The sequence below is a fragment of the Arachis hypogaea genome, chromosome 9, assembly GCF_003086295.3.
Source record: "Arachis hypogaea cultivar Tifrunner chromosome 9, arahy.Tifrunner.gnm2.J5K5, whole genome shotgun sequence".
NCBI classification, from domain to species: domain Eukaryota; kingdom Viridiplantae; phylum Streptophyta; class Magnoliopsida; order Fabales; family Fabaceae; genus Arachis; species Arachis hypogaea.
This window is the reverse complement of record NC_092044.1, coordinates 39,256,292-39,281,060: the sequence shown is the minus strand read 5'-3', so window position 1 is coordinate 39,281,060 and position 24,769 is coordinate 39,256,292. Positions and strand designations below refer to the sequence as shown.

The 24,769-nt window shown below is 38.2% G+C and overlaps 2 protein-coding genes across 2 annotated transcripts; both read left to right on the top strand.

Moving 5' to 3' along the window:
* Positions 1-300: 300 nt before the first annotated feature.
* LOC112710885 (uncharacterized) lies at positions 301-3,565 on the top strand. The gene is made up of 6 exons (XM_025763332.2): positions 301-669; positions 796-897; positions 1,082-1,227; positions 2,260-2,537; positions 2,617-2,701; positions 3,075-3,565. Exons 1-6 carry the CDS (start codon positions 417-419, stop codon positions 3,507-3,509), a joined length of 1,299 nt encoding a protein of 432 aa, XP_025619117.1. The 5' UTR covers positions 301-416; the 3' UTR covers positions 3,510-3,565.
* A 2,163-nt stretch (positions 3,566-5,728) lies between these two features.
* On the top strand, positions 5,729-6,758 carry LOC140175111 (uncharacterized). Its single transcript, XM_072202037.1, has 2 exons — positions 5,729-5,964; positions 6,227-6,758. Exons 1-2 carry the CDS (start codon positions 5,729-5,731, stop codon positions 6,756-6,758), a joined length of 768 nt encoding a protein of 255 aa, XP_072058138.1.
* Positions 6,759-24,769: the final 18,011 nt, after the last annotated feature.

Below are 24,769 nucleotides of genomic sequence, written 5' to 3'. Positions count from 1 at the left end.
ATATGTTAACAACTTAAACTTTTATACTTTTTATGTAAATTTTATTAATTAAAAAAATATATTTTTTCAAATAATTCACATAAAACTAATTCCTAACAAATTTTTATTTAAAAATATTATTTACACATTTAAATTAGTCATTAAAATTAATTACCAATATATTTATATATAAAGTATTTAATTTATTTTTAATATATATTTATATTCAAATATATATTTTATACTGAATTTAGGATACACATAACATAACCCATTCTATTTTATGTTTATTCCCTAATGAAAAGTATAAAGTTTTTTTTTTTGGTGACTAATGAAAGTATAAAGTTTATTGTTTTGAAGAAAAGGTGGAAGAGAGGCAAAATATAAAAATTGGGAAGGGGGAAAGAAGCGCGGGAAGATTAGGGAATTATTCAACAATGGCATCACCCTTTGGATGGTACGGTCCTCTCATAGACCTCCGCGAAGCCTCTTCTCACATCGCCGATTTCGTTCAGCTTCTTGTTTTCGTTCACCGCTCCTTCCCCGTACACTACAAATCCTCCAAATCCGGCGACCTTATACGAACCGACATTCAAGTCGGCGACGATACGATGCCGTATTTCGGAGTCGCTCTCTGGCAGAACCAAATGGCTTCCAAGATCGCCGCTGGAGATCTTGTTTTGCTACAGAGTATGTATGATCATTCCATTAAGTATTTAGGGTTTCGAAATTCCAAATTACGGTTCTTATTTGACTGAACTTGAATTAATTTCACCAATGTGATATAGCTATTTATGATGCATTTTGAGCTTGCAGATATGAAGATTGTAAAATATGGCGATGTTGTTGAGGCCAGAACCGTTCAGTGGTCTTCGCTGCTGTGCTTGGTTCACCCTTATGAATCACTTATTTCCAAGGGTTTGTTCTTTTCCTTTCAAGTTCCTAAACTTGCTTAGTTTGTTAACTTGGAATTTGCCTGCGTAATTTGTGCAACCAATAAATAATTTTCGAATTGATGTTTAGACTCCTAGTACAAAAATTATCTGGCGGATCCATTTCTTGCTCAACAAGTTTTCAGATTTTGCAATTTTGGTTCGTGCAGGTGTAGAAGAGTTGATGACAGGTTGCCGTGTTGGGGCAACAGCAAAAGATAAGCTCAGGAGTGTCGTTATGTGGGTGCAGCAGTATCGATCGACTATCTGTAACATCAAGCTGTGGTCCGATCAAGTACTTGCGTCGCCCTCAAAGGTTTGAAATTACTGTTTGTTGATTCAGCAGGCTGCATGTTTATTGGAGCTCTTTTGGTTGTTGAAGCTTTTTTTAGGAGCATTTCCTTTTTCATTTCATGATTATATATCTGCATTAGTTCCATGTTTATTTTGTGATTTCCTAAAATCAGTGGATGAATGATTATTTAGGATCAGCACAACAGAGATCCATTGCTTCATTGCTTTTAGTAAGGAGTAATGTCAAGTGGAAAATCACCTAAGACAAAGGAAGGGGGTGGGGGGAGAGAAAGAAAAAGAGTGGAAGGACATCCAATGAGTGCACTATTGGGCTCAGGGAATCATCTAGTGCATTTATCACTTTATATTTTATAGTTTGGAAGAAGTTACAACTTGTGCTGTAAGAAGATTGATTCAAATTTGCATAGAAATTTGTACTTTGGAAAATGAAAACAAATTAGGTAGGACAAAATACATGCTCCAAATATGAGTACTTCTCTTGGCTGCCTATTATCAATTTACCATCTCCTCATGTCATGTAATGTTGTTTGACATGTGATATACCCTTTGTCGTGTTTTGTTGTCCTAAGTCAGTGCATTGGAAGTGAATATCCATTTGTATGATGTCATTAATAGTGTATCCTCTGATTTTATAGTGATTTCATTGTCCTACAAACACAATATTGGGAATTCAGATACGAGTTCTAAGTGAAATAGTGAATATGTGCATAAAAGAACAGATGAGGACTTTATAAGTGACTATAGGCAAGAAACCTTAAGCTTTATGCTTGAAATGTAGTGACCTATCTTATTTTCTCGCCCCTTGTTTCTAACACGTAATGTGTAAATGATCATGTTTATTGATATTTTTATTTTATTTTATTTTTGACAGAAGTTTATACATTTCAACCTTTAGGTTTAAATTTTGGGCAAAACAACTTTTCCTTCTAAAAGTTGACTTATTTCTCTTGGGAATGTTACTTTGATTAACATGCTTCATCCAATGCAGCACTGCTTAGATATACTGACGAACTACTGAATGTGATATATGCAGCAATTATATCTGTTTAAAAATTGGGAAGTGCTTCAGGAGAAACTGCCTCAGAATTGCTCTTCACTTATGGAAGTCTCTCAGCTGAAAACATGCTGCAAAGTAAGAGTCTGTGCATCTACTGCTGAAATTATTCCACTAGTGACACCAAGGAGTCTTGGTAATACCAAGAAAGATAATATTTTCATTAGCGAGAGACTTTGCAAAACTAAGGATAAAAGCTTAGTAGATGATCTCTTATGCATTGGCTGCCGGCTATGTGGTTTACCCTTAAATTCCGAGTACGAGTTTAGATGATTGTCAAAGCTTTTCTTGTTGTGCAAGCCAATATGATTAGTACTAATTCTTCCTTTCTTTCAGATTTGAGAAAAATGCTACTTCACTAATCTGTTCAAAAAGTTCAAGCTGCCTTCATACAGTGGCCTTGATATATAGACCTTTCATGGTAAGCTTATATTCATATTCATTACATCATACTTGAAAGGACTAATATTTGATTTTGAGCATTAATTGACTTGACTTGGTGAATTTAGTTTCACATGAAGCTAGAAAGTTATGACAAGTCCATAATAAATCCTATACATTTCAGCTAACTGTTAAAAAATAATACCAGCCAAATTGATAAAGTTTTATGCTTATTTGAGGTGCCTATAGTTTCTTAGTATCTGTGAATCTGTTTTTGCTTCCATTTTGTTTTATAATTACCATATAAAAAAAAAAAGATAAAAACAAATGTTGTCATGCATGGGATTTTTAAAACGGAATTAAAAAATCTTTACACATCTCTAATGTTTGCTTATTGATGCAATTTTTGGCAGCTATATGTGTGGGATGAATCAGATTACATGCCAGTTCTTGTTAGGAACAAAGCTGCAGAGATCTTGTTTGGGAACATCAAGGCTGAAAAGGTGTATCTGAGTTATAGAGAACAAATGCTCAAAAATGTTGCTGGTCCTCAGAATAAATTCAAGGATGCTGCTGCAAGACTTGCTGGTAACATGAGAATTTCTGGGGAAGGACACTCGACCACTAATGTGTCTGATGCGAGTGAAAGGTTGCCATTGGAGGAAAAGCATCTTCCTGTTAAAATATTCAACATTTATGACGTCTGGTTAATCATTCTTAAACTGTTGTTGCGTCAAGGAAATAACAGTCCTCTAAAATTTGAGATCCTTGTTGACCCCCGCTTAAACGTTGATAATGGGAGATTTGAAATGATTTTTGCATCAATGCCATGTTTTGGACCCAAGTGATAACTATTAACTTTGCTATATCAGCTTTTGCACCTTCATAAGTGCAAATTCCATAATTCCAGACATCCACTTTCAAAATTTAATTTACAAGAAAACCATTAGATCCAAAATCATGATCTTATTGTATATCATTGCGTGTTCTGATAGTGCCGTACATTAGAGATACTTGTAAGAGTAAAGTGACATAATTAGGTTTACAATGATTGCGATTCTAGTATAATTAGTCCCTGAAAAAAAAAAAATCAATTAAGTGTTTTATAATAGCAAAAGATAAATATATTGTTCTATCAATTCATCATATAAAATTTGATGATGGTACTTGTGCGTATCATTAACTACAAATATGTAATTTATTTATGAAAGGTTTAATTACTCTGTTAGTCCTTATAGTTTCGCGAAATTTTCAATTAGGTCCTTATAGTTTTTTTCCTTTTAATTGGGTCCCTGCACCTATTTTTTTTCAATTAGGTCCCTGCTGTGACCAAACAGTTAGATTTAACGGAATATTCTGTTCCTAAGTTAAAGATTCTGTAACTTTATGTGAAATCGCCAATTCTCTTTTACTCATATTTTTCTGAAATACCATTTTACCCTCCCACACTTAGAAACTGTTCGTTCTCTTCTCTTCTCCCAAACTTAGAGAAGAAACTCGTTCACATTCATTGCTAGCCAACTCGCTCTGCTGCCGAGATCAACTCCACTGGAATATTGCTGGAGGGTAACACGTCTTTGGCATCACTGCCGTCGTCGTAAGCGTTGCTTCTACTTCTAGGTAAGACAACGCTCAACCTTTCAGTCGTTGAAGGGTTTTTGTTTTTTTCTCCTGGAAAAATTTGTCATATTGTTTATTAGAGCTTCCTTTTTGTTTCCGAAACTGTTTTAAGGGGGATTTATGGCATTATTTTTTATTTTTGGTAAGCAGTTATGGGTGATTCGGATTTCAGTATCGAAATCCACCATGGTGGCAAATTTGTTGACAGTGGACAATGATTAGAGTATTTAGGAGGAATGGTTGTGGATGATTTACATTTTGAGGTTGATGAATGGTCATTGCAAGAGATTATCAGTCAGCTAAAGCAACTAGGGTATAAGGGTTTCGTTAGGGTCTGGTACAAGGAACCTGGGATGGATTTGAAGTCAGGTCTTAGAGAGTTGAAGTCCGATGGGGATGCGATGAGAATGGCTAGGTCACTGGTGTCAAGTTCCTGCAAACATTGCGTGGTATATGTTGTCGATGGAGCCAGAGAAAGTAACAAGATTGAAATCACTTCAACTGATGCTGATTATGTGCCAGAGAAAGGTGAAGACAGTGCTGATGATGATGGGTTGCTAGAGGTTGAAGTGGATGCTGAGTCAGAGTCTTCTACTGAAGAAGAGGTATTTGATGACAGTGCTGATGATGGTGACCATGAGGATCACTTTGGGTTTGAGGTGGAGGATAATGATCCACCATCAAATGCATTTGGGGGATTTACTGGCCCACTAAATAATGAGGAAACTGCAGTAGCTGGAACAACTGAAGGTGATGAAGGTTTAAGGGATGGTGATGAGCAAGTTGGGGGCATATTGATGGATATGAGACTGATGACATAGACAGTTATGAGGGGGACTCTGATGATATGATAAAAAAGAGGAGGTTTCCTAAATACAATGAGGCAGAGATGAACAGAGAGTATGAATTTCAGGCGGGGCTGGAATTTAAATCACTTAGTCAATTCAAAGAGGCTGTTAAGGAGCATGCCCTATTGAATGGTAGGGACATTAGGTTTCGAAAAAATGATAAGGTGAGGTGTATAGTTGTTTGCAAAGGAAGAAAGGGAAAGTGCAAGTGGGTTTGTTTTGCGAGCAAGGTCGGGGGTTCTGACTATTTCCAGATCAAGACTTTGAATGGAAAGCATACATGTGGAAGGAACTATAGCGGAAGACTTGCATCAAGTAGTTGGATCTCAAAGAAGATTGCAAACAACATCAGTAGAGGGGAGGAGATGAAGCTTGTGACATTTATTCAGACTATCCAAGACAAATACATGGCCAATGTCAGTGTTGGTAAGGCTTACTGGGCAAGGAGGAAGGCAAGTGAAGATGTACATGGGCGGGCAATCCAACAGTATGGTAAACTAAGGGATTACTGTGCAGAGATACGTAGGGCAAATCTAGGATCTAGTCTGAGCATATTGGTTGATAGGCCTTCTATTACGCACTAGCCCCGATTTATGAGAATGTACATGTGCCTTGATGCAGTCAAGAAAGGCTTCTTGGCGGGGTATAGACCTATTATTGGCGTGGATGGATGTCACTTGAAGGGCGACCATGGACAGCAGCTGCTAGTTGCTGTTGGCAAAGATCCAAATGACAATTACTTTCTCATTGCCGTAGCTGCAGTAGAGGCAGAGACTAAGGACAGTTGGGGGTGGTTCTTGGAGATGCTGTTAAATGACATTGGAGAATCAAGAAAGTGGGTTTTTATGAGTGACCAACAAAAGGTATCACCTAATTTTTTTGCAACTAATTTGATTTGAATATAAATATGCTATATATATATGATGATGATATATGCAACTGATAAGTTTGTGAATATAAGTCTGCTATGTATATGATGATATATGCAACTGGAGGCTTGTGAATATTAATCTGATATGTAAATGATCATATATGCAATTGATAAGTTTGTAAATATAAATCTGATATGTTAGTGAACATTAATCTGTTATGTTTAGATGCTATATTAATCTGTTACATGGGTATATTGTCTTCTGCACTGAAACAATAAATCAGGGGCTGATGCAAATCTTTCAAGAGGCATTGCCAACATTGGAGTATAGGTTTTGTTTGAGGCATTTATATGCCAACTGTAAAAAAGCATATGGGGGTGGTACTGTACTAAGGGACCTCATTCTGTCTATTGCCAAAGCTACCTATGTGGAAGAGTGGGAAAGAAGGATGAATCAACTAAAGGAGATCAACAGAGACTGTTATGACAAGTTGTTTGCTTTGGATCCAAAATTGTGGACAAAGAGTCACTTCACATTTCTGACCAAGAGTGACATGCTGATGAACAACATCTCGGAGGCATTCAATGGAAGAATCCTAGAGGCAAGACACAAGCCAATTCTGACTATGTTTGAATGGATTAGGTGCTACTTGATGACAAGGTTTGCAGAGAAAAAGAAGAAGGAAGAGAGGTATGAGGGTTCTGTTTTGCCAAAACCCAAGAAACGGCTAGATATCATCACGGTTAGAGCTATGTAGTGGCAAGCTAAATGGGAAGAGACCTGAAGTTTGAAGTCCACCATAAGAACAAGATGATCATGGAAAGGTTTGTGGTAGATTTGATGGCTGGAAGGTGTAGTTGTAGGTTCTGGGGTTTGTGTGGTATGCCCTGTCCCCATGCTTGCTGTGCTATCTTTGAGAAGGGTGACAGCCCGGAAGATTATTGTAGTAACTATTACAGCAAGGTAGCATACCAAGCTACATATGGGCAGTCAATATCACCAATCAATGGAGAAAATATGTGGCCAAAGATACAATGCGATACCATCATCCCTCCAATTTTCAGAGTTAAACCAGGAAGGCCAATGATGGTTAGGATAAGGAAACCCGATGAGAACAGAACACAAACAAAATATAGAAGAACTGAAACTTCTGTTACCTGCAGTAATTATGGCCAATACGGACACAATAGGAGACTATGTCCAAATCCTATAGTGACAGGTATTGGTTGCCAAGTTATTTTTTCATATGTTGAGGAACTATTATTAACTGCTATTTCATTTTGTAGCTCCTGAAGACACACAAGGATCTGATGCTGCAACTGGAACTGGAGGAGTTGATTCTGCTGCTAATGAACTTGCTGTTGCTGTCGAAGCAAATGGATCTGCAGCTGCTCCTACTGCTAGATCCAAGATAGTTAAAGGGAGAGGCAGAGAAAGAGCAGCAGTGGGGATGACGAGAGGAAGGGGTAGAGGGAGGGCTACACCCATGACTCCAAACACCCCTGCACCCCCATCCCAGCTACCACACACCCCTGCACCATCATCACAGCCTCCACACACCCATGTACCACCCTCACAGCCTACAAACACCCCTGCACCACCAACACACTCCTGTACCACCCTCACAGCCTACAAACACCCCTGCACTATCATCACAGCCTCCACACACCCCTGTACCACCATCACAGCCTCCACAAACCCCTGGACCACCTTTACTGCCCACCACCTTATCCATACCAGCATCACTGCCCACCACCTTGCCTACACCTGCATCACTGCCCACTGCACCAACATCTCAACCTTTGCCCAAGACCAAAATTTTTAGTGTGAGAAGAAGTGGAAAACTCAAGATTGGAGTTAGGAAGCCAACAAATCAGCCGCCTGAACATGTTGACCTCACACTTAATTGAGGCTGAAGAGAGTTTAGGGTTTCTTTTTGATATCTATTGTGTTATGTAGGATTTGTGTTCAACCATGACTTTGCTTTCTTTATGGTTTGGACTACTGTTATTATGTGTTGTGGACCACTTTTGTTATGTGAATGAAAAACTGTTATGAGTGAGTGTCACATTTATTTTGTGGCTATCTAGGTGTCTTACATTATATAATGTAAAAAATAATGGTATCTATTATAATTCAATGTATCTTTTGTTTTACCTACTTTTTTCACAGTATCATACTTGTATGCATATTACATGGCAAAGGAACAACTTTCATTTAGAGAAATTAAACAACAATTCATATAACTTCATTGCACTCAACATAAACAGTACACTATTGTCTTATATAGACAATTACATTACCATAACAGCCATGCTTTCTACATCTTTACATATAACACTGCAACAATCAAAACACCTAATATCAAAACCAACATAATTAGCATCTTGTATTGATTTTTCATACTATCTTCCATCTTAGCAAATTGCTCTTCCACTGAACTCAGCTCAGCACATAACCTTTCTACACAGGCATCTACTTCTCCAACCTCTGCAATTAATCTTTCTAGATCCACACTTAATCTGTCTATCTTCCTTTCTTGTGCCTCCAATTCTCTAACCCTTCCAAGTACTTACTGTAAACTGTTTACTCCATCTTCTCCAGATAACTTTTTTTCTTTCCCATCGACCCACTCAAAAAACTTGCATCTCCTATTAGGGCAAGAAATGAATCGTCTGTTTGGATTTTTTGATGTACTTGAACTACGAAGAATCAGAGTCTCTCCACAAAAGCACCGAGCCCTCCTTTCCTTTTGCTTCTTCATCATCAATCCACTTGAAGAACTTGTATTTTGGCATTCTCCTACAACCAACATACCTTCTTCCATGGCTTGCTACTGCCGAAAAAGACATCACAGCAACTGCCTCACCACAAAAACAAACATGTCTCTTCTTGACGAGGGTTCTGAAACTACAGACTCCTGAAGATAACTGACTCTGATCCATGAGTATTGACATAGTAAGAGTAAGGGTTGCAAATGGAAGAGGAGAAGTTTGAGGAAGAGGCGAAGAGAAGAGAGTTAGAACTCAGAACCCTACTGAGTATCGCTCATTTGTAAGGGGTAAGTGAGGGTCATAATGGTCAAATCACTCATTCTTAATGTTTTTTCTAACGTTTACCGTCAATAGGGACCTAATTGAAAAAAAAAATATGTGCAGGGACCTAATTAAAAGGAAAAAAAGTGTAGGGACCTAATTGAAAATTTTGCAAAACTATAGGGACCAACAGAGTAATTAAACCTTTATGAAAATATCATCAAAAAAATAAATTTTGGGGTGAAATTTTACTTGCTTTGTAAAGATTTGTAGTGTATAGAGAGCAAATATAAGGATTATATAAAAACTCAAAAAATGACAAATGTTTCACTCTACAAAATAAAATCATTCCCATGCTCATGTGGCAGCAAAAAGATACGTCACTCTAGATAACGGAAAACATAGGCAATTTCATTTCGTTTCACACTATACATAAATGAAGACATAATATGTCCACTGTTTATTATCATGAAGAAATTAATTGGTATTTTTTTTCATAGACTAATTAGACTGAAATTGAATTCCTTAGGAACTTAATTGTTATTTTACTCCATTTTTAAGCGACTCACAAGTAATAACCTTACAAATCAATGGTGATTACCAAGTTAAAGATACTACTATGAAGGGGTATTTGAAAAAAACTAGCCAAGTTTCATAAAACAGAAGCCAGGCATATAACCCAAGAGCAGAATGGTCAAGTTGATGTCCTTACCAAGATAGCAAGTACAAAGCCGGAGACAATAATAAAATCCTGATTCAAGAAACACTACAGTCACCTTCAGTATCAAAAGAAGTCAACAAGACGGACATCCTCACAATCTAGGGATGGATAACTCCAAGCATTGAATATATCAAATTCAACATCCTTCCTCAAGAGTAAAGGGAGACAAGGAGATTAATGAAAGAAGCTCAACACTACACCATAGTTTGTAATATTCTCTATAAAAGAGGGATCTCAACAGCTTTATCAAAGTGCATCCTAACTTCGAATACAAGAGGTTCTAGATGAAACCCACAGTGAAATCTGTGGAATTCATCTGGGGGTAGGTCACTTGCAAAAAGGTATTACGAGCTGACTTCTATTGACCGACTTTTCAGAGCTCACACAGATACTACCACAGAAGAATATCCCTTTCAACATACATATGGCACAGAAGCCATGATTTCCACCAGCATAAATAACGAAAAACCAAGGGCAACATTCTGCAAAAAAGTCAGAGCACAAAAGAAGAACTCGACCTCCTTTTCAGAAATTTGAGAGCAAACTCAGATAAGAGAAGATGCTTTGAAAAATTCTGCAATGAAGTTGGTAACATTCAAGCTAAAAAAGAAGAGCTCAACCTCCTTCTAGAAATCTGAGAGCAAACTCGGATAAGAAAAGAGGTTTTGAGACAAAGGATGGCTACAAGGTACGACAAGACTCGCCACAAAAGACCTCATCCTGATAAGAAATAATATCGGGCTACTAAGGTTGGGCGAAGGAAAGTTGACAGCAAACTAGATAGGACCCTACAAAATTATTGAAGTCTTAGGAAAGGGCTACTACAAAGTGTCCAATCTTAAGGGTGACGAATTGCTCAGGTGGCAAAACGTCTCCAACATAAGAAGATACTACAATTTCTTATGGAAATTGATTCTCTACAATTAAAACACACAATTTGTCACTCGGTTAAAGCGATGAGGAACCAATTGTGGAAAGAAGTTACATACATGAATTGAAAAAAAAAACACCTCAAAACAGCTCGGGCCAAATGGGTTGAAAAAGTTGTGTTTAGAACAAGTCGCAAAAATAACTTAATTAAATATGCCCCCTCGAGGCATAAATACAATTTAACAACTCGACCCACACAAGTAACAAATAAATCATACAAAATCCAAGCCCACGATCTCATCTCTACAAGTTCCAAAGATAAACGACCTAATCGTATAAAATGGAACAACTTCACAAAAACAAGTTATCCAAAGAAAACTTGTTCCAACATCTACAATAATACAAGGACAACTCGGTTTAAATGAGATGTGCTAGTCAACCATATTTTCAACGAACTTGTATCAAGTATAAGTCGTGTTAACTTGAGAGCAAAGCTTTAAAAATGATTTGTATCACAACAAATCATTTGTATCACAAAATCATTAAAGCAAATCATTAAAAAGTGATTTGTATCAAATAAATCACTAAAGCAAAATTGAAACAACTCGATATAAAATGAGTTGTAAAAAAATCAAAAAGGACAAGAAAGTGAACCCTTCAACTAAACGACTCGTACAGAAACGAGTTGGAAAGGAAAGAAAGAATTGTAAAGGTTTTGAACAAAATCGAAACGTAAAAACAATCCTCCAATTAAAATAACTCGGGTGAAACGAGTTGTATCATACACAAGGATGATAACCTTGTAAAAACTAAAAAGGAGAAGGAATAAGCATATAATCCGTTCACTTAAGGCACCAATTTATGCTCGACAAAGCGCAAAAATCATGAGCCGACTTTTTTAACGGTCGCTCGGATAAAGCGACGAGGTTCAAGTTGGTGTCCAATGTAGGGATGGCAACGGGTCCCCATGGGGTCCTCGCCCCCCGCCCCCCGCCTCCATAACTTGTCCCCATCCCTGCCCCATCCCTGCGACGGGTAATGGGGACCCCGTATTTGCCGGGGTTCGGGGTCTCCGCAGATCTCCGTGGATTTTTACAAAAATCAAAAATTGAAAAAAATTTCACTACCAAAACCAATTTAGTTAATTGAATAATAAGCAGATCTTTCTTATCTTATATGAGAATTTGCTTTACTTCATCGATAAAAACTTCAAATGAGCACAAACTTGAAATTAAAAGATGATACACATCAAACAAAAGCTTATGATAAAATTTGTTACATGAAAAACCAAACAACAAAATAACATATAGATTCAAATTAAATTAACTTACATCGAACAATAATCTAACTAGTACCAGTATATATTATGTTTATATATATAAAAAATAATAACATAAAAAAGAATTAGATCGGAAGAAGCTGAACCCAAATAATGCCATTTTTGGAGCAAAATCTTCAATACCATAAGACATGTTCGATCATCATCAACAGCAAGAATGCATTCCTTTAGGAATTGATTATCTTTTTCATCAATCACTGCCTTTTTCTCCAAAAGGGGGTATAAAATTGAACCTATTAACCAAAACAGAGTCTATGAATTTTATAATGATATAGAAACTAATAAAAAATTTTTTAAGGAAGAAGATCATTGAACACGGAGAAATAGAATAGAAGAATAAAATCGGAAGAAGATGAACTTTGATGCTCACTGCTGTGATGGCGATGCTCACTGCTGCGACAGAGAAAGGAACGCTCTCGTGAAGATGGCAATTGTTCATACCCTAGGTCGAGCTATCCGACCCGGGCTGAGTTGACCGACATCTTCAGATCAGAACTACCCGACCTCTTCTCGAAAGAGTTCGGCCAAAACCGCTACAGAGGCCCAAGAAGGCCCAAATAGAGGAATATGACCTAAATCTAAAGGCAGCCCAAGCCTAGAAGGATAAGGGCGGTTCCCCCTAAAGATAAGATGACTTTCACTCAAAGATAAGATAAGATAACTATCTTATCTCCAGAAAGGTCACTCCACACCATTATAAATACACTGGAGCTCTCAGGTATAATTCATACTCTGATTCTACTAAAAACTTGCTTAATACCCTTGCTAACTTAAGCATCGGAGTCCCTTGCAGGTACCCCTACCCTCCAGTGACAAAGGATCAGCACCACCACCAAGTCCAACAAGCCGGACACGGCGGCTCCGACCACCATCATCAAGTCAGACACAACAGCTCCGACCAGTACAGAAGATCTCGTCTGAGATCAGCCTACAGTTTCAGGTAACCCTCGAAACATTGGCGCCGTTGCTGGGAAACATGGAAGTCATCCCATCATCATGGCGGATAACCTTGACAACGACCACAATTTTGATCTGGAAAACAAAACGCCACATAAGAACGCGGATGTCACACTAGACGATGCTTCTCAACCTAACAAAGATAAGAATTCACCAAACACAGGAGTCATGGAGGCACTTCAAGATCGCCTAAAGCAACTCAAAAAAGAGGTCGAATATCAACGGGAAGCTGAGTGAGACCTACGAAGGGAAGCTAGGCGACTCCGAGAATTAGAAGACAAGCTTCTAAAGCTTGAAGCCGATCTCAAAGCTAAAACTACTCGATCCAGCCATGAAGATAGTTCTCACAAGGACCAAGACTCATTCGCCAAAGAGATCATGAAGGCCAAAATCCCAAAAGATTTCAAACCCCCCGACATGACTCTGTACGATGGCACATCAGATCCCAGCCATCATCTCAGTAATTTTAGAAGTAGAATGTATCTTACCGATGCCTCAGATGCAGTCCGCTGCAAAGCCTTCCCGACTACCTTGACAAAGACAGCAATTAAATGGTTCGACAATCAGCCCCCTAGGTCCATCTCAAGCTTTGACGACTTAGCCAGGAAGTTTCTAGCCAGATTCTCCATCCTGAAGGACAAAACTAAACACGCTCAAAGCCTATTAGGAATCAAGTAAGAAGATTGATGAGCGGATATTTTATACGCTTTTTGGGGGTAATTTCATGTAGATTTTAGCATGTTTTAATTAGTTTTTAGTAGAATATTATTAGTTTTTAGGCAAAAATCATATTTCTGGACTTTACTATGAGTTTGTATGTTTTTCTGTGATTTCAGGTATTTTCTGACTGAAATTGAGGGAGCTGAGCAAAAATCTGAGTTAGGCTGAAAAAGGACTGCTGATGCTGTTGGATCCTGACCTCCCTGCACTCGGAAAGGAATTTTTGGAGCTACAGGAATCCAATTGACGCGATCTCAATTGGATTGGAAAGTAGACATCCAGGGCTTTCCAGCAATATATAATAGTTTATACTTTGCGCGAAGATAGATGACGTAAACTGGCGTTCAACGCCAGTTTCATGTTGCAGTCTGGTGTCCAGCGCCAGAAACAAGTTACAAGTTGGAGTTCAACGCCAGAAACATGTTGCAGTTTGGTGTCCAGGCACGTGAGAAGCTTAAGTCTCAGCCCCACCACACACCAAGTGGACCCCAAAAATGGATTTCTGCACTATCTATCATAGTTTACTCATTTTCTGTAAACCTACGTTATTAGTTTACTATTTAAACAACTTTTAGAGACTTAATTTGTATCTCATGACATTTTCAGATCTGAATTTTATACACTTTGACGGCATGAGTCTCTAAACTCCATTGTTGGGGGTGAGGAGCTCTGCAGCGTCTCAATGAATTAATGCAATTGTTTCTATTTCTCCATTCAAACGTGTGTGTGTTCCTATCTAAGATGTTCATTCGCGCTTAATTGTGAAGGAGGTGATGATCCGTGACACTCATCACCTTCCTCAATCCATGAACGTGTGCCTGACAAACACCTCCGTTCTACATTAGATTGAATGAGCATCTCTTAGCTTCCTTAATTAGAATCTTTGTGGTATAAGCTAGAACTGATGGCGGCCACTCTTGAGGATCCGGAAAGTCTAAACCTTGTCTGTGGTATTCCGAGTAGGATTCAAGGATTGAATGGCTGTGACGCGCTTCAAACTCACGATTGCTGGGCGTGATGACAAATGCAAAAGGATCAATGGATCCTATTCCAACATGATCGAGAACCAACAGCTGATTAGCCGTGCTGTGACAGAGCATCTGGACCGTTTTCACTGAGAGGATGGGAAGTAGCCACTGACAATGGTGACACCCTACATACAGCTTGCCATGGATGGAACTTTACAAACAATTGAGTTGAATATTACTTTGCAGAAATTCAGAGGATAAAGCATCTCCAAAACTCCAACATATCCTCCATTAATAAAGTAACAATTACTTATTCCAAACACTTTTACTTCTTACAATTAAATCCAAATAATCTTATTGGCATCCTGACTAAGATTAATAAAATAAACATAGCTTGTTTCAGACCAATAATCTCCGTGGGATCGACCCTTACTCACGTAAGGTATTACTTGGACGACCCAGTGCACTTGCTGGTTAGTTGTACGGATTGCAAATTCGTGCACCAAGTTTTTGGCGCCGTTGCCGGGGATTATTCAAGTTTGAACAACTAAAGGTTTATTTTGTTGCTTAGATTAGGAATAATTTATTTTTGTTGTTATAGAGTCATTAAATTCTGAGTCCTTTATTCCCTTTTCAAAAATTTTTCAAAAATATATTATTTTTCTTTATCAATTTTTAATTTTCGTGAGTTTAGTGTATTGTTCTAAGTTTGGTGTCAATTGCATGTTTTTCCTTGTCTTTTAATTTTTTTGAATTGCATGTTCTTGTTCTTCCTTGATCTTCAAATTGTTCTTGTCAATTTTTCTTGTTTGATCTTTGGTTTGTCTTGTTCTGTGTCTTTTCTTGTTTTTCTTGTGCTTTTTCAAAACATTAGTTTTCAAAAAAAAATTTATTCTTATCTATAAAAATAATACATCTTTAAAATACGTTACATTTTTAGCTCAGTTGGTTAGACCGTTGGCTTATGTTCTTGGCAATTTCGTATCTTCTTTTTAAAATCTTTTCTTCAAAAATAATTTTTCTTGATTTAATCTTGTGCCAAACTTTAAGTTTGGTGTTTTCTTGTTGATCTTTCTTTAATTTTCGAAAATTTATCTTGGTTTTCTAAAAATTTTAAGTTTGGTGTTCCTTGGTGTTTTCCCTCCAAAATTTTCAAAAATAAGGAGCCTTAGATCTAAAAATTTTAAGTCTTGTGTCTTTTGTGTGTTTTTCTCTTTCATCATGAAATTCAAAATTCAAAAAAAAAATATCTTTTCTAACTAATTTTAAATTAGATTTTCGAATTTTTTTATATAAAAATTCAGATTTCAATTTCAAAATTTTTCAATTCTTATCTTTTTAAGTTTAAAATATATATATATATATCTTTTTCAAAAATATCCTAACGACTTTCTCTCTCCTCAAATTTTCGAAAATCTTCATAAAAGTTTTCAAATTTTTAATTTTTAATTTTCTTTCTTTATTTATTTTATTTTTATTTCAATTTTTTATTTTATTTTATTTTATTATTTCGAAAATCAATTTTCTTTATATAATAAATTAAATAAAATAGACAATATCAACATCTATACCATCTCCCTTGCTCCATCATGGAACTAAGTGGAAATGAACGGTCTAGGAGGACTCTGGGGTCATATGCTAACCCCACTACTGCTTCATATGGGAGTAGTATCTGTATACCCTCCATTGGAGTTAGTAACTTTGAGTTGAATCCTCAGCTCATTATCATGGTGCAGCAAAGCTGCCAGTATTCCGGTCTTCCACATGAAGAACCTACAGAGTTTCTGACACAATTTTTACGAATTGCTGACATAGTGCATGATAAGGAAGTAGATCAGGATGTCTACAGATTACTACTGTTTCCATTTGCTGTAAAAGATCAAGCTAAGAGGTGGTTAAATAACCAACCTAAGAACAGCATAAAGACATGGAAACAGCTGTCAGAAAAATTCCTGAATAACTATTTTCCTCCAAAACGGATGACACAGCTAAGGCTAAGCATCCAAGGCTTCAAACAAGGAGATAATAAATCCCTTTATGATGTCTGGGAGAGATACAGAGAGATGCTAAGAAAATGCCCCTCTGAGATGTTTTCAGAGTGGGTGCAATTAGACATCTTCTACTATGGGCTTACAGAAAAAGCTCAGATTTCTCTAGATCACTCAGCTGGTGGATCTATACATATGAGAAAAACAATTGAAGAAGCTCAAGAGCTTATTGATACAGTTGCCAGAAATCAGCATCTGTACCTAAGCAGTGAATCTTCCATGAAAGAAGAAGCTAAAACAGTAACTGCTGAACTCAGTCCTGTAGATCAGGCTAATGAATTTTCAATCAGCAATTAGACTTTCTAACTCAGCAGCTAGCCGAATTCAAGGAAATACTACAGGAAACAAGAATGGTTAACAGGAATATGGAAGTACAGTTAAAGCAAACAGAAAAGCAACTGTCAAAATAAATAACAGAAGAATGCCAAGCAGTTCAATTAAGAAGTGGGAAAACATTAAATACCTCACTTCAAAGCAGCAGAAAGCCAAGAAATGAACAAATGGCTACTCAAAATCCCTCTGAGGACAATCAGAGCCTAGAGAGGAATAAGGCTGGCGCTGAACGCTCAGACCATGCTCATTCCTGGCGTTCAACGCCAGAAACAAGCATGAATCCGGCGTTGAACGCCTAAGGGGAGCACTGTTTTGGCATTCAGACGCCAGTAACAGATAAGGAGTTGGCATCTAACACCACTCCAGCTTCCACCCCTGGCATTCAAACGCCAGTGGGGGATCAGTCACATACAAGTGCTGATAACAACCCTTCTAAAAAGGCTTCCCAACCCACTTCTACAGGTAATAAACCTGCAGCAACTAAGGTTGAGGAATACAAGGCCAAAAAGCCTTATCCTCAAAAACTCCACCAAGCAGAACAGGATAAGCAATTTGCCCGCTTTGCAGACTATCTCAGGACTCTTGAAATAAAGATTCTGTTTGCAGAAGCACTTGAGCAAATACCCTCTTATGCCAAGTTCATGAAAGAGATCTTAAGTCATAAGAAGGATTGGCAGAAAACTGAAAAAGTTTACCTCACTGAAGAATGCAGTGCAGTTATCCTAAAATGCTTACCTGAGAAGCTTAAGGATCCCGGAAGCTTTATGATACCATGCACATTAGAGGGTACTTGTACCAAGCAAGCTCTATGTGATCTTGGGGCAAGTATCAACTTAATACCTGCATCTATTATCACAAAGCTTGGTTTGACTGAAGAAGTCAAACCAACCAGGATATGTCTTCAACTTGCTGATGGCTCCATTAAATACCCATCAGGCGTGATTGAAGACATGATTGTTAAGGTTGGGCCATTTACCTTTCCTACTGACTTTGTGGTGCTGGAAATGGAGGAACACAAGAGTGCAACTCTCATTCTAGGAAGACCTTTCCTAGCAACTGGCCGAACCCTCATTGACGTCCAAAAAAGGGAAGTAACCCTGAGAGTCAATGAGGAGGAGTTCAAGTTGAATGTTGTCAAAGCCATGCAACATCCAGACACCCCAAATGACTGCATGAGTGTTGATATCATTGACTCTCTGGTAAGAGAGGTCAATATTGCTGAGAGTCTCGAATCAGAGCTAGAGGACATCTTTAAAGATGTTCAGCCTGATTTGGAGGAATCAGAGAGAATAATAGAACCTCTGAAAATCCCTCAGGAAGAGGAGAAACCTCCCAAACCCGAGCTCAAACCATTACCACCATCCCTAAAATATGCATTTCTGGGAGAAGATGATACCTGTCCTGTAATCATAAGCTCTACCTTAGAGCCACAGGAAGAGGAAGCACTAATGCAAGTGCTAAGGACACACAAGACAGCTCTTGGGTGGTCCATCAGTGATCTTAAGGGCATTAGCCCAGCCAGATGCATGCACAAGATCCTATTGGAGGGTGACGCCAAGCCAGTGGTCCAACCACAAAGGCGGCTGAATCCAGCCATGAAGGAAGTGGTGCAGAAGGAGGTCACTAAATTACTAGAGGCTGGGATTATTTATCCTATTTCTGACAGCCCTGGGTAAGCCCTGTCCAAGTCGTCCCTAAGAAGGGAGGCATGACAGTGGTTCATAATGAAAAAAATGAACTGGTTCCTACAAGAACAGTTACAGGGTGGCGTATGTGTATTGATTATAGAAGGCTCAATACAGCCACCAGAAAGGATCATTTTCCTTTACCATTCATAGACCAGATGCTAGAAAGACTAGCAGGTCATGAATACTACTGCTTCCTGGATGGATATTCAGGTTATAATCAAATTGCAGTAGATCCCCAGGATCAAGAGAAAACAACATTCACATGTCCATCTGGAGTATTTGCATACAGAAGGATGCCATTTGGCCTGTGCAATGCACCTGCAACCTTTCAGAGGTGCATGCTCTCAATTTTCTCTGATATGGTGGAAAAATTTCTGGAAGTTTTCATGGATGACTTTTCAGTATTTGGAGACTCATTCAGCTCCTGTCTTGACCATCTAGCACTTGTTCTAAAGAGATGCCAAGAGACTAACCTGGTTTTAAACTGGGAGAAGTGTCACTTTATGGTAACTGAAGGAATTGTCCTTGGGCACAAAATTTCAAACAAGGGAATAGAGGTGGATCAAGCTAAGGTAGAGGTAATTGAAAAATTACCACCACCTGCCAATGTTAAGGCAATCAGAAGCTTTCTGGGGCATGCATGATTCTATAGGAGGTTTATAAAGTATTTTTCAAAAATCGCCAAACCTCTGAGCAACCTATTAGCTGCTGACATGCCATTTATCTTTGATAAAGAGTGTCTGCAGGCATTTGAGACTCTGAAAGCTAAATTGGTCACAACACCAATCATCTCTGCACCAAACTGGACATTGCCATTTGAACTAATGTGTGATGCCAGTGACCATGCCATTGGTGCAGTGTTGGGACAGAGGCATGACAAGCTTCTGCACGTCATTTACTATGGCAGTTGTGTTTTAAATAACGCACAGAAGAATTACACAACTACAGAAAAAGAGCTGCTTGCAGTGGTTTACGCCATTGACAAATTCAGATCCTATTTAGTAGGATCAAAAGTGATTGTGTACACTGATCATGCTGCTCTTAAATATCTACTCACAAAGCAGGATTCGAAACCCAGACTTATAAGATGGGTGTTGCTTCTGCAAGAGTTTGATATAGAAATAAGAGACAGAAAAGGGACAGAGAATCAGGTAGCAGACCACCTGTCCCGAATAGAACCAGTAGAAGGGGCGTCCATCCCTCTTACTGAGATCTCTGAAAACTTTCCGGATGAGCAAATCTTTGCCATCCAGGAAGTGCCATGGTTTGCAGACATTGCAAACTACAAAGCAGTGAGATTCATACCCAAAGAATACAGTAGGCAGCAATCAAAGAAGCTGATCACGGATGCAAAGTATTATCTTTGGGATGAGCCGTATCTCTTTAAGAGATGTGCAGACGGAGTAATCCGTAGATGTGTGCCTAAAGAAGAAGCGCAGAAGATTCTATGGCATTGCCATGGATCCCAGTATGGAGGACATTTTGGAAGTGAGCGAACAGCCACAAGAGTCCTCTAATGTGGCTTCTACTGGCCTACTCTCTATAAAGATTCCCGAGTGTTTGTACTTAATTGTGACAGTTGCCAAAGATCTGGTAATCTGCCTCACAGTTATGCCATGCCTTAACAAGGGATTTGGAGATTGAGTTGTTTGATGTATGGGGTATTGACTTCATGGGACCTTTCCCACTATCATACTCAAGCACTTATATTCTGGTGGCAGTGGATTATGTATCCAAATGAGTGGAAGCTATTGCAACACCTACTAATGACACTAAAACAGTGTTAAAATTCCTCCAGAAACACATCTTCAGCAGATTTGGTACCCCTAGAGTATTAATCAGTGATGGGGGCACTCATTTCTGCAATAAACAGCTTTACTCTACTTTGGTTCGTTATGGAGTTAGCCACAGGGTAGCCACTCCATATCATCCACAGACAAATGGGCAAGCTGAAGTCTCTAACAGAGAACTTAAAAGAATCCTGGAACGGACTGTAATTAACTGTAGAAAGGATTGGGCAAGAAGCTTAGATGATGCTCTGTGGGCATACAGAACAGCATTCAAGACCCCTATAGGGACCTCTCCATACCAGCTTGTGTATGGAAAGGCATGTCACTTGCCAGTGGAACTGGAACATAAGACCTACTGGGCAACCAGATTCCTGAACCTTGATGCCAAGTTAGCTGGAGAAAAACGATTGCTTCAGTTAAATGAGTTAGAGGAATTTAGACTCAATGCTTTCGAGAATGCAAAAATTTACAAAGAGAAAGCAAAAAGATGGCATGATAAGAAATTGTCATCCAGAGTCTTTGAGCCAGGGCAGAAAGTTCTGCTATTTAATTCTAGGCTCAAATTATTCCCCGAAAAATTAAAATCCCGGTGGAGAGGTCCATATGTAATTACAAGTGTATCACCATATGGATACATAGAGCTTCAGGATAATGACTCTAACAAAAAGTTCATTGTTAATGGACAGAGAGTTAAACATTATCTTGAAAGCAATTTTGAGCAAGAATGCTCAAAACTGAGACTTAATTAAAGCTCAGTAATAGTCCAGCTAACGACATTAAAGAAGCGCTTGCTGGGAGGCAACCCAGCCATTCACAAAATTTAATTTTATTTGTTTTTGTTAATTAATTGATTTTTACAGGTATATGTCAAAGTATCTTCAAGGTAAAAAAGCAATTGATTGAATTCACAGAGTTACAGGGAAATTTGGAAGCTCACTGGCGTCAAAAAGCCAGTAAGAAATGTTTTGGGCGTTGAACGCCCAAAAGAAGCATCCACTGGGCGTTCAACGCCAGTAAGGATAGCCATCTGGGCGTTGAACGCCAGAAAGGAGCATCTTCTGGGCGTTGAACGCCAGAATTACAGCATCCTGCACGTTTAGAAAAACGCCCAGTGACAAAGGACTGCCTGGCGTTCAACGCCAGAAAGAAGCAACAGCTGGGCGTTGAACGCCCAGGAAAAGCAGCAATTGGGCGTTAAACGCCCAAAACATGCAGCATTTGGGCGTTTAATGCCAGGATGGTGGGGAGGAGGTAAAATTCGTTTTTCTTTACAAATTTTCCATATTTTTATGTTTCGAATCATGATTTCTTGCATAAACATGTTTCAAAATGTCCTCCTTCAAATCAAAATAATTTTCTAAGAACCCTAATTTCTAAAATCCCTTTTTCAAAAATAATATGGCTTCATACATAAACATAAACCTTTTTCCAATCCAATCCAACTCTTTTTCCAATTTTTTTAAAAAAACTTAATTATCTTTTAAAATCTTTTTCAAATTAAAAATTCAGATTTATTTTTAAATATCATATTTTTAAATTATATCCTTTTCTTATCATATTTATCTTTTATAAATCATATCTTTTATCTTATATCTTTTTCTTATTTTCGAAAACCCACCCCTCCCTTTATATCCACTTTCGGCGCCCCTCTCATCATCCACCATTCCACACTTGCTCTCCTTCTATCCCTCTTCTCTCTTTTCTTTTGCTTGAGGACAAGCAAACCTCTAAGTTTGGTGTGCTTATCCGTGATCACAAAAACATACTCACTTTGATCATGGCCCCTAAAGGAAAACAACCCAACCCAAGAGGTAAGAAAGAGAATATTTCAAAGCCACTTTGGAATCAAGGGAAGTTCTTAACTAAAGAACATTCAGACCATTACTACAAAATAATGAGTCTAAGATCAGTGATCCCGGAAGTCAAGTTCGATCTGAAAGAAGATGAATATCCGGAGATCCAAGAACAAATTCGAAACAGGAACTGGGAAATCCTAGCTAATCCTGAAACGAAAGTGGTAAGGAATATGGTTCAGAAGTTCTATGCAAATCTATGGCAGACAGACAGGCAAAGAATAATTGGAGCTGCCCTCTATTATCATCGGACTTTAGTCAGAGGAAAGATTGTTCACACCCATCCTGACAAAATCAGGGAGATCTTTAAGCTTCCTCAACTGAAGGATGACCCAGACTCCTTTAATAGGAGAATGATGAGGGTAAACAAAGGCCTGGACAAGATTCTAGAGGATATATGCATCCCTGAAGCCAGGTGGACCACCAGCACCACTGGCATCCCAAAGCAACTCAAAATAGAAGATCTCAAACCAGCTGCCAGAGGCTGGCTGGATTTTATTGGGCATTCTATATTGCCCACCAGCAACCGTTCTGAAGTTACTGTTAAAAGAGCAGTGATGATTTACTGCATCATGTTGGGAAAAGAAGTAGAAGTCCATCAACTGATCTCGTGTGAAATATACAAAATAGAAAACAAGAATTCCAAGGATGCCAGATTGGCCTATCCAAGCTTAATTCCTATGCTCTGCAGAGATGCCGGAGTGAAGATGGGAATAACAGAGGATATCTCAGTTGAGAGGCCAATCACTAAAATATCAATGGAAAGACAACAACTGCAGGATGATCCAATCAAGAGGAGAGCACAAGAAGTCCTCCCAGAACTTCGTCAATTCGAATATTGGGAACATCTTGAGGCATCTATTTCCAAATTGCAAGAAGCTATGAACCAAATAAAGGAAGAACAGAACAATCAAAGTAGCATGCTTTGCAAACTGCTTAAGGAACAAGAAGAGCAAGGGCGTGATTTAAGGGAGCTGAAGCGCCAGAAATTAATCCTTGAAGGACCAAGCACCCCACAGATCAGAGGAACATCCACTTCCCAAAACACAGGTTGTTGAGTTCTAATTTTAGCTTTAACTCTGTGATAGTGTTATTATAGAAATTTACCTTAGAAGTTATACAGTAGTAGTAGTAGTAGTAATTAGCATATCTATTCTGGTTTTATTTCCAATTAAGTTATAAATTATTTTTCTCATCATCATCAGACATGAATAAAATAGTAGATTTTTAGAATAAAGAAGTAATTTATATTTTTCGAGTTCTTAATAATAAAAATTATAATTAATTATATGTGGTGGCAATACTTTTTGTTCTCTGAATGAATGCTTGAACAGTGCATATTTTATCCTGAATTTTACGAATGTTGGCTCCTGAAAGAATGAGGAACACGAAAATATTATTGATGATCTGAAAAGTCATGAATTTGATTCTTGAAGCAAGAAAAAGCAGTGAAAAAAAAAACTTGTACAAGAAATCATTGGATCAAGAAAAAGAAAAATCCAATAGCCCTTAAAACCAAAAGGCAAGGGTGAAAAGGATGCAAGGCTTTGAGCATCAGTTGATAGGAGGGCTCAAGGAAGTAATTCCAGGCCTAAGTGGCTAAATCAAGCTGTCCCTAACCATGTGCTTGTGGCATGCAGGTCCAAGTGAAAAGCTTGAGACTGAGTGGTTAAAGTCGTGATCCAAAGCAAAAAGAGTGTGCTTAAGAGCTCTGGACACCTCTAACTGGGGACTTTAGCAAAGCTGAGTCACAATCTGAAAAGGTTCACCCAGTCATGTGTCTGTGGCATTTATGTATCCGGTAGTAATACTGGAAAACAAAGTGCTTAGGGCCACGGCCAAGACTCATAAAGTAACTGTGTTCAAGAATCAACATACTACACTAGGAGAATCAATAATACTATCTGAATTCTGAGTTCCTATGGATGCCAATCATTCTGAATTTCAAAGGATAAAGGGAGATGCCAAAACTGTTCAGAAACAAAAAGCTACTAGCCCCGCTCATCTAAATTAGAATCTGAGCTTCACTTAAAACTCAGAGATTTTATTACTCCTTAAATTCTTTTTATCCTATTTTGATCATCTAGTTGCTTGGGGACAAGCAATAGTTTAAGTTTGGTGTTGTGATGAGCGGATATTTTATACGCTTTTTGGGGGTAATTTCATGTAGATTTTAGCATGTTTTAATTAGTTTTTAGTAGAATATTATTAGTTTTTAGGCAAAAATCATATTTCTAGACTTTACTATGAGTTTGTGTGTTTTTCTATGATTTCAGGTATTTTCTGACTGAAATTGAGGGAGCTGAGCAAAAATCTGAGTTAGGCTGAAAAGGACTGCTGATGCTGTTGGATCCTGACCTCCCTGCACTCGGAATAGAATTTTTGGAGCTACATGAGTCCAATTGACGCGCTCTCAATTGGGTTGGAAAGTAGACATCCAGAGCTT

Excerpts from the sequence above, each read along its gene's own strand:
- LOC112710885 (XM_025763332.2), top strand. The coding sequence starts at position 417 with ATGGCATCACCCTTTGGATGGTACGGTCCTCTCATAGACCTCCGCGAA. Across the intron at positions 1,228-2,259 it reads TACTTGCGTCGCCCTCAAAG|CAATTATATCTGTTTAAAAA; the intron begins GTTTGAAATTAC and ends TGATATATGCAG. Across the intron at positions 2,702-3,074 it reads TGATATATAGACCTTTCATG|CTATATGTGTGGGATGAATC; the intron begins GTAAGCTTATAT and ends AATTTTTGGCAG.
- LOC140175111 (XM_072202037.1), top strand. The coding sequence starts at position 5,729 with ATGTACATGTGCCTTGATGCAGTCAAGAAAGGCTTCTTGGCGGGGTAT. Across the intron at positions 5,965-6,226 it reads GACATTGGAGAATCAAGAAA|ATGCTATATTAATCTGTTAC; the intron begins GTGGGTTTTTAT and ends TGTTATGTTTAG.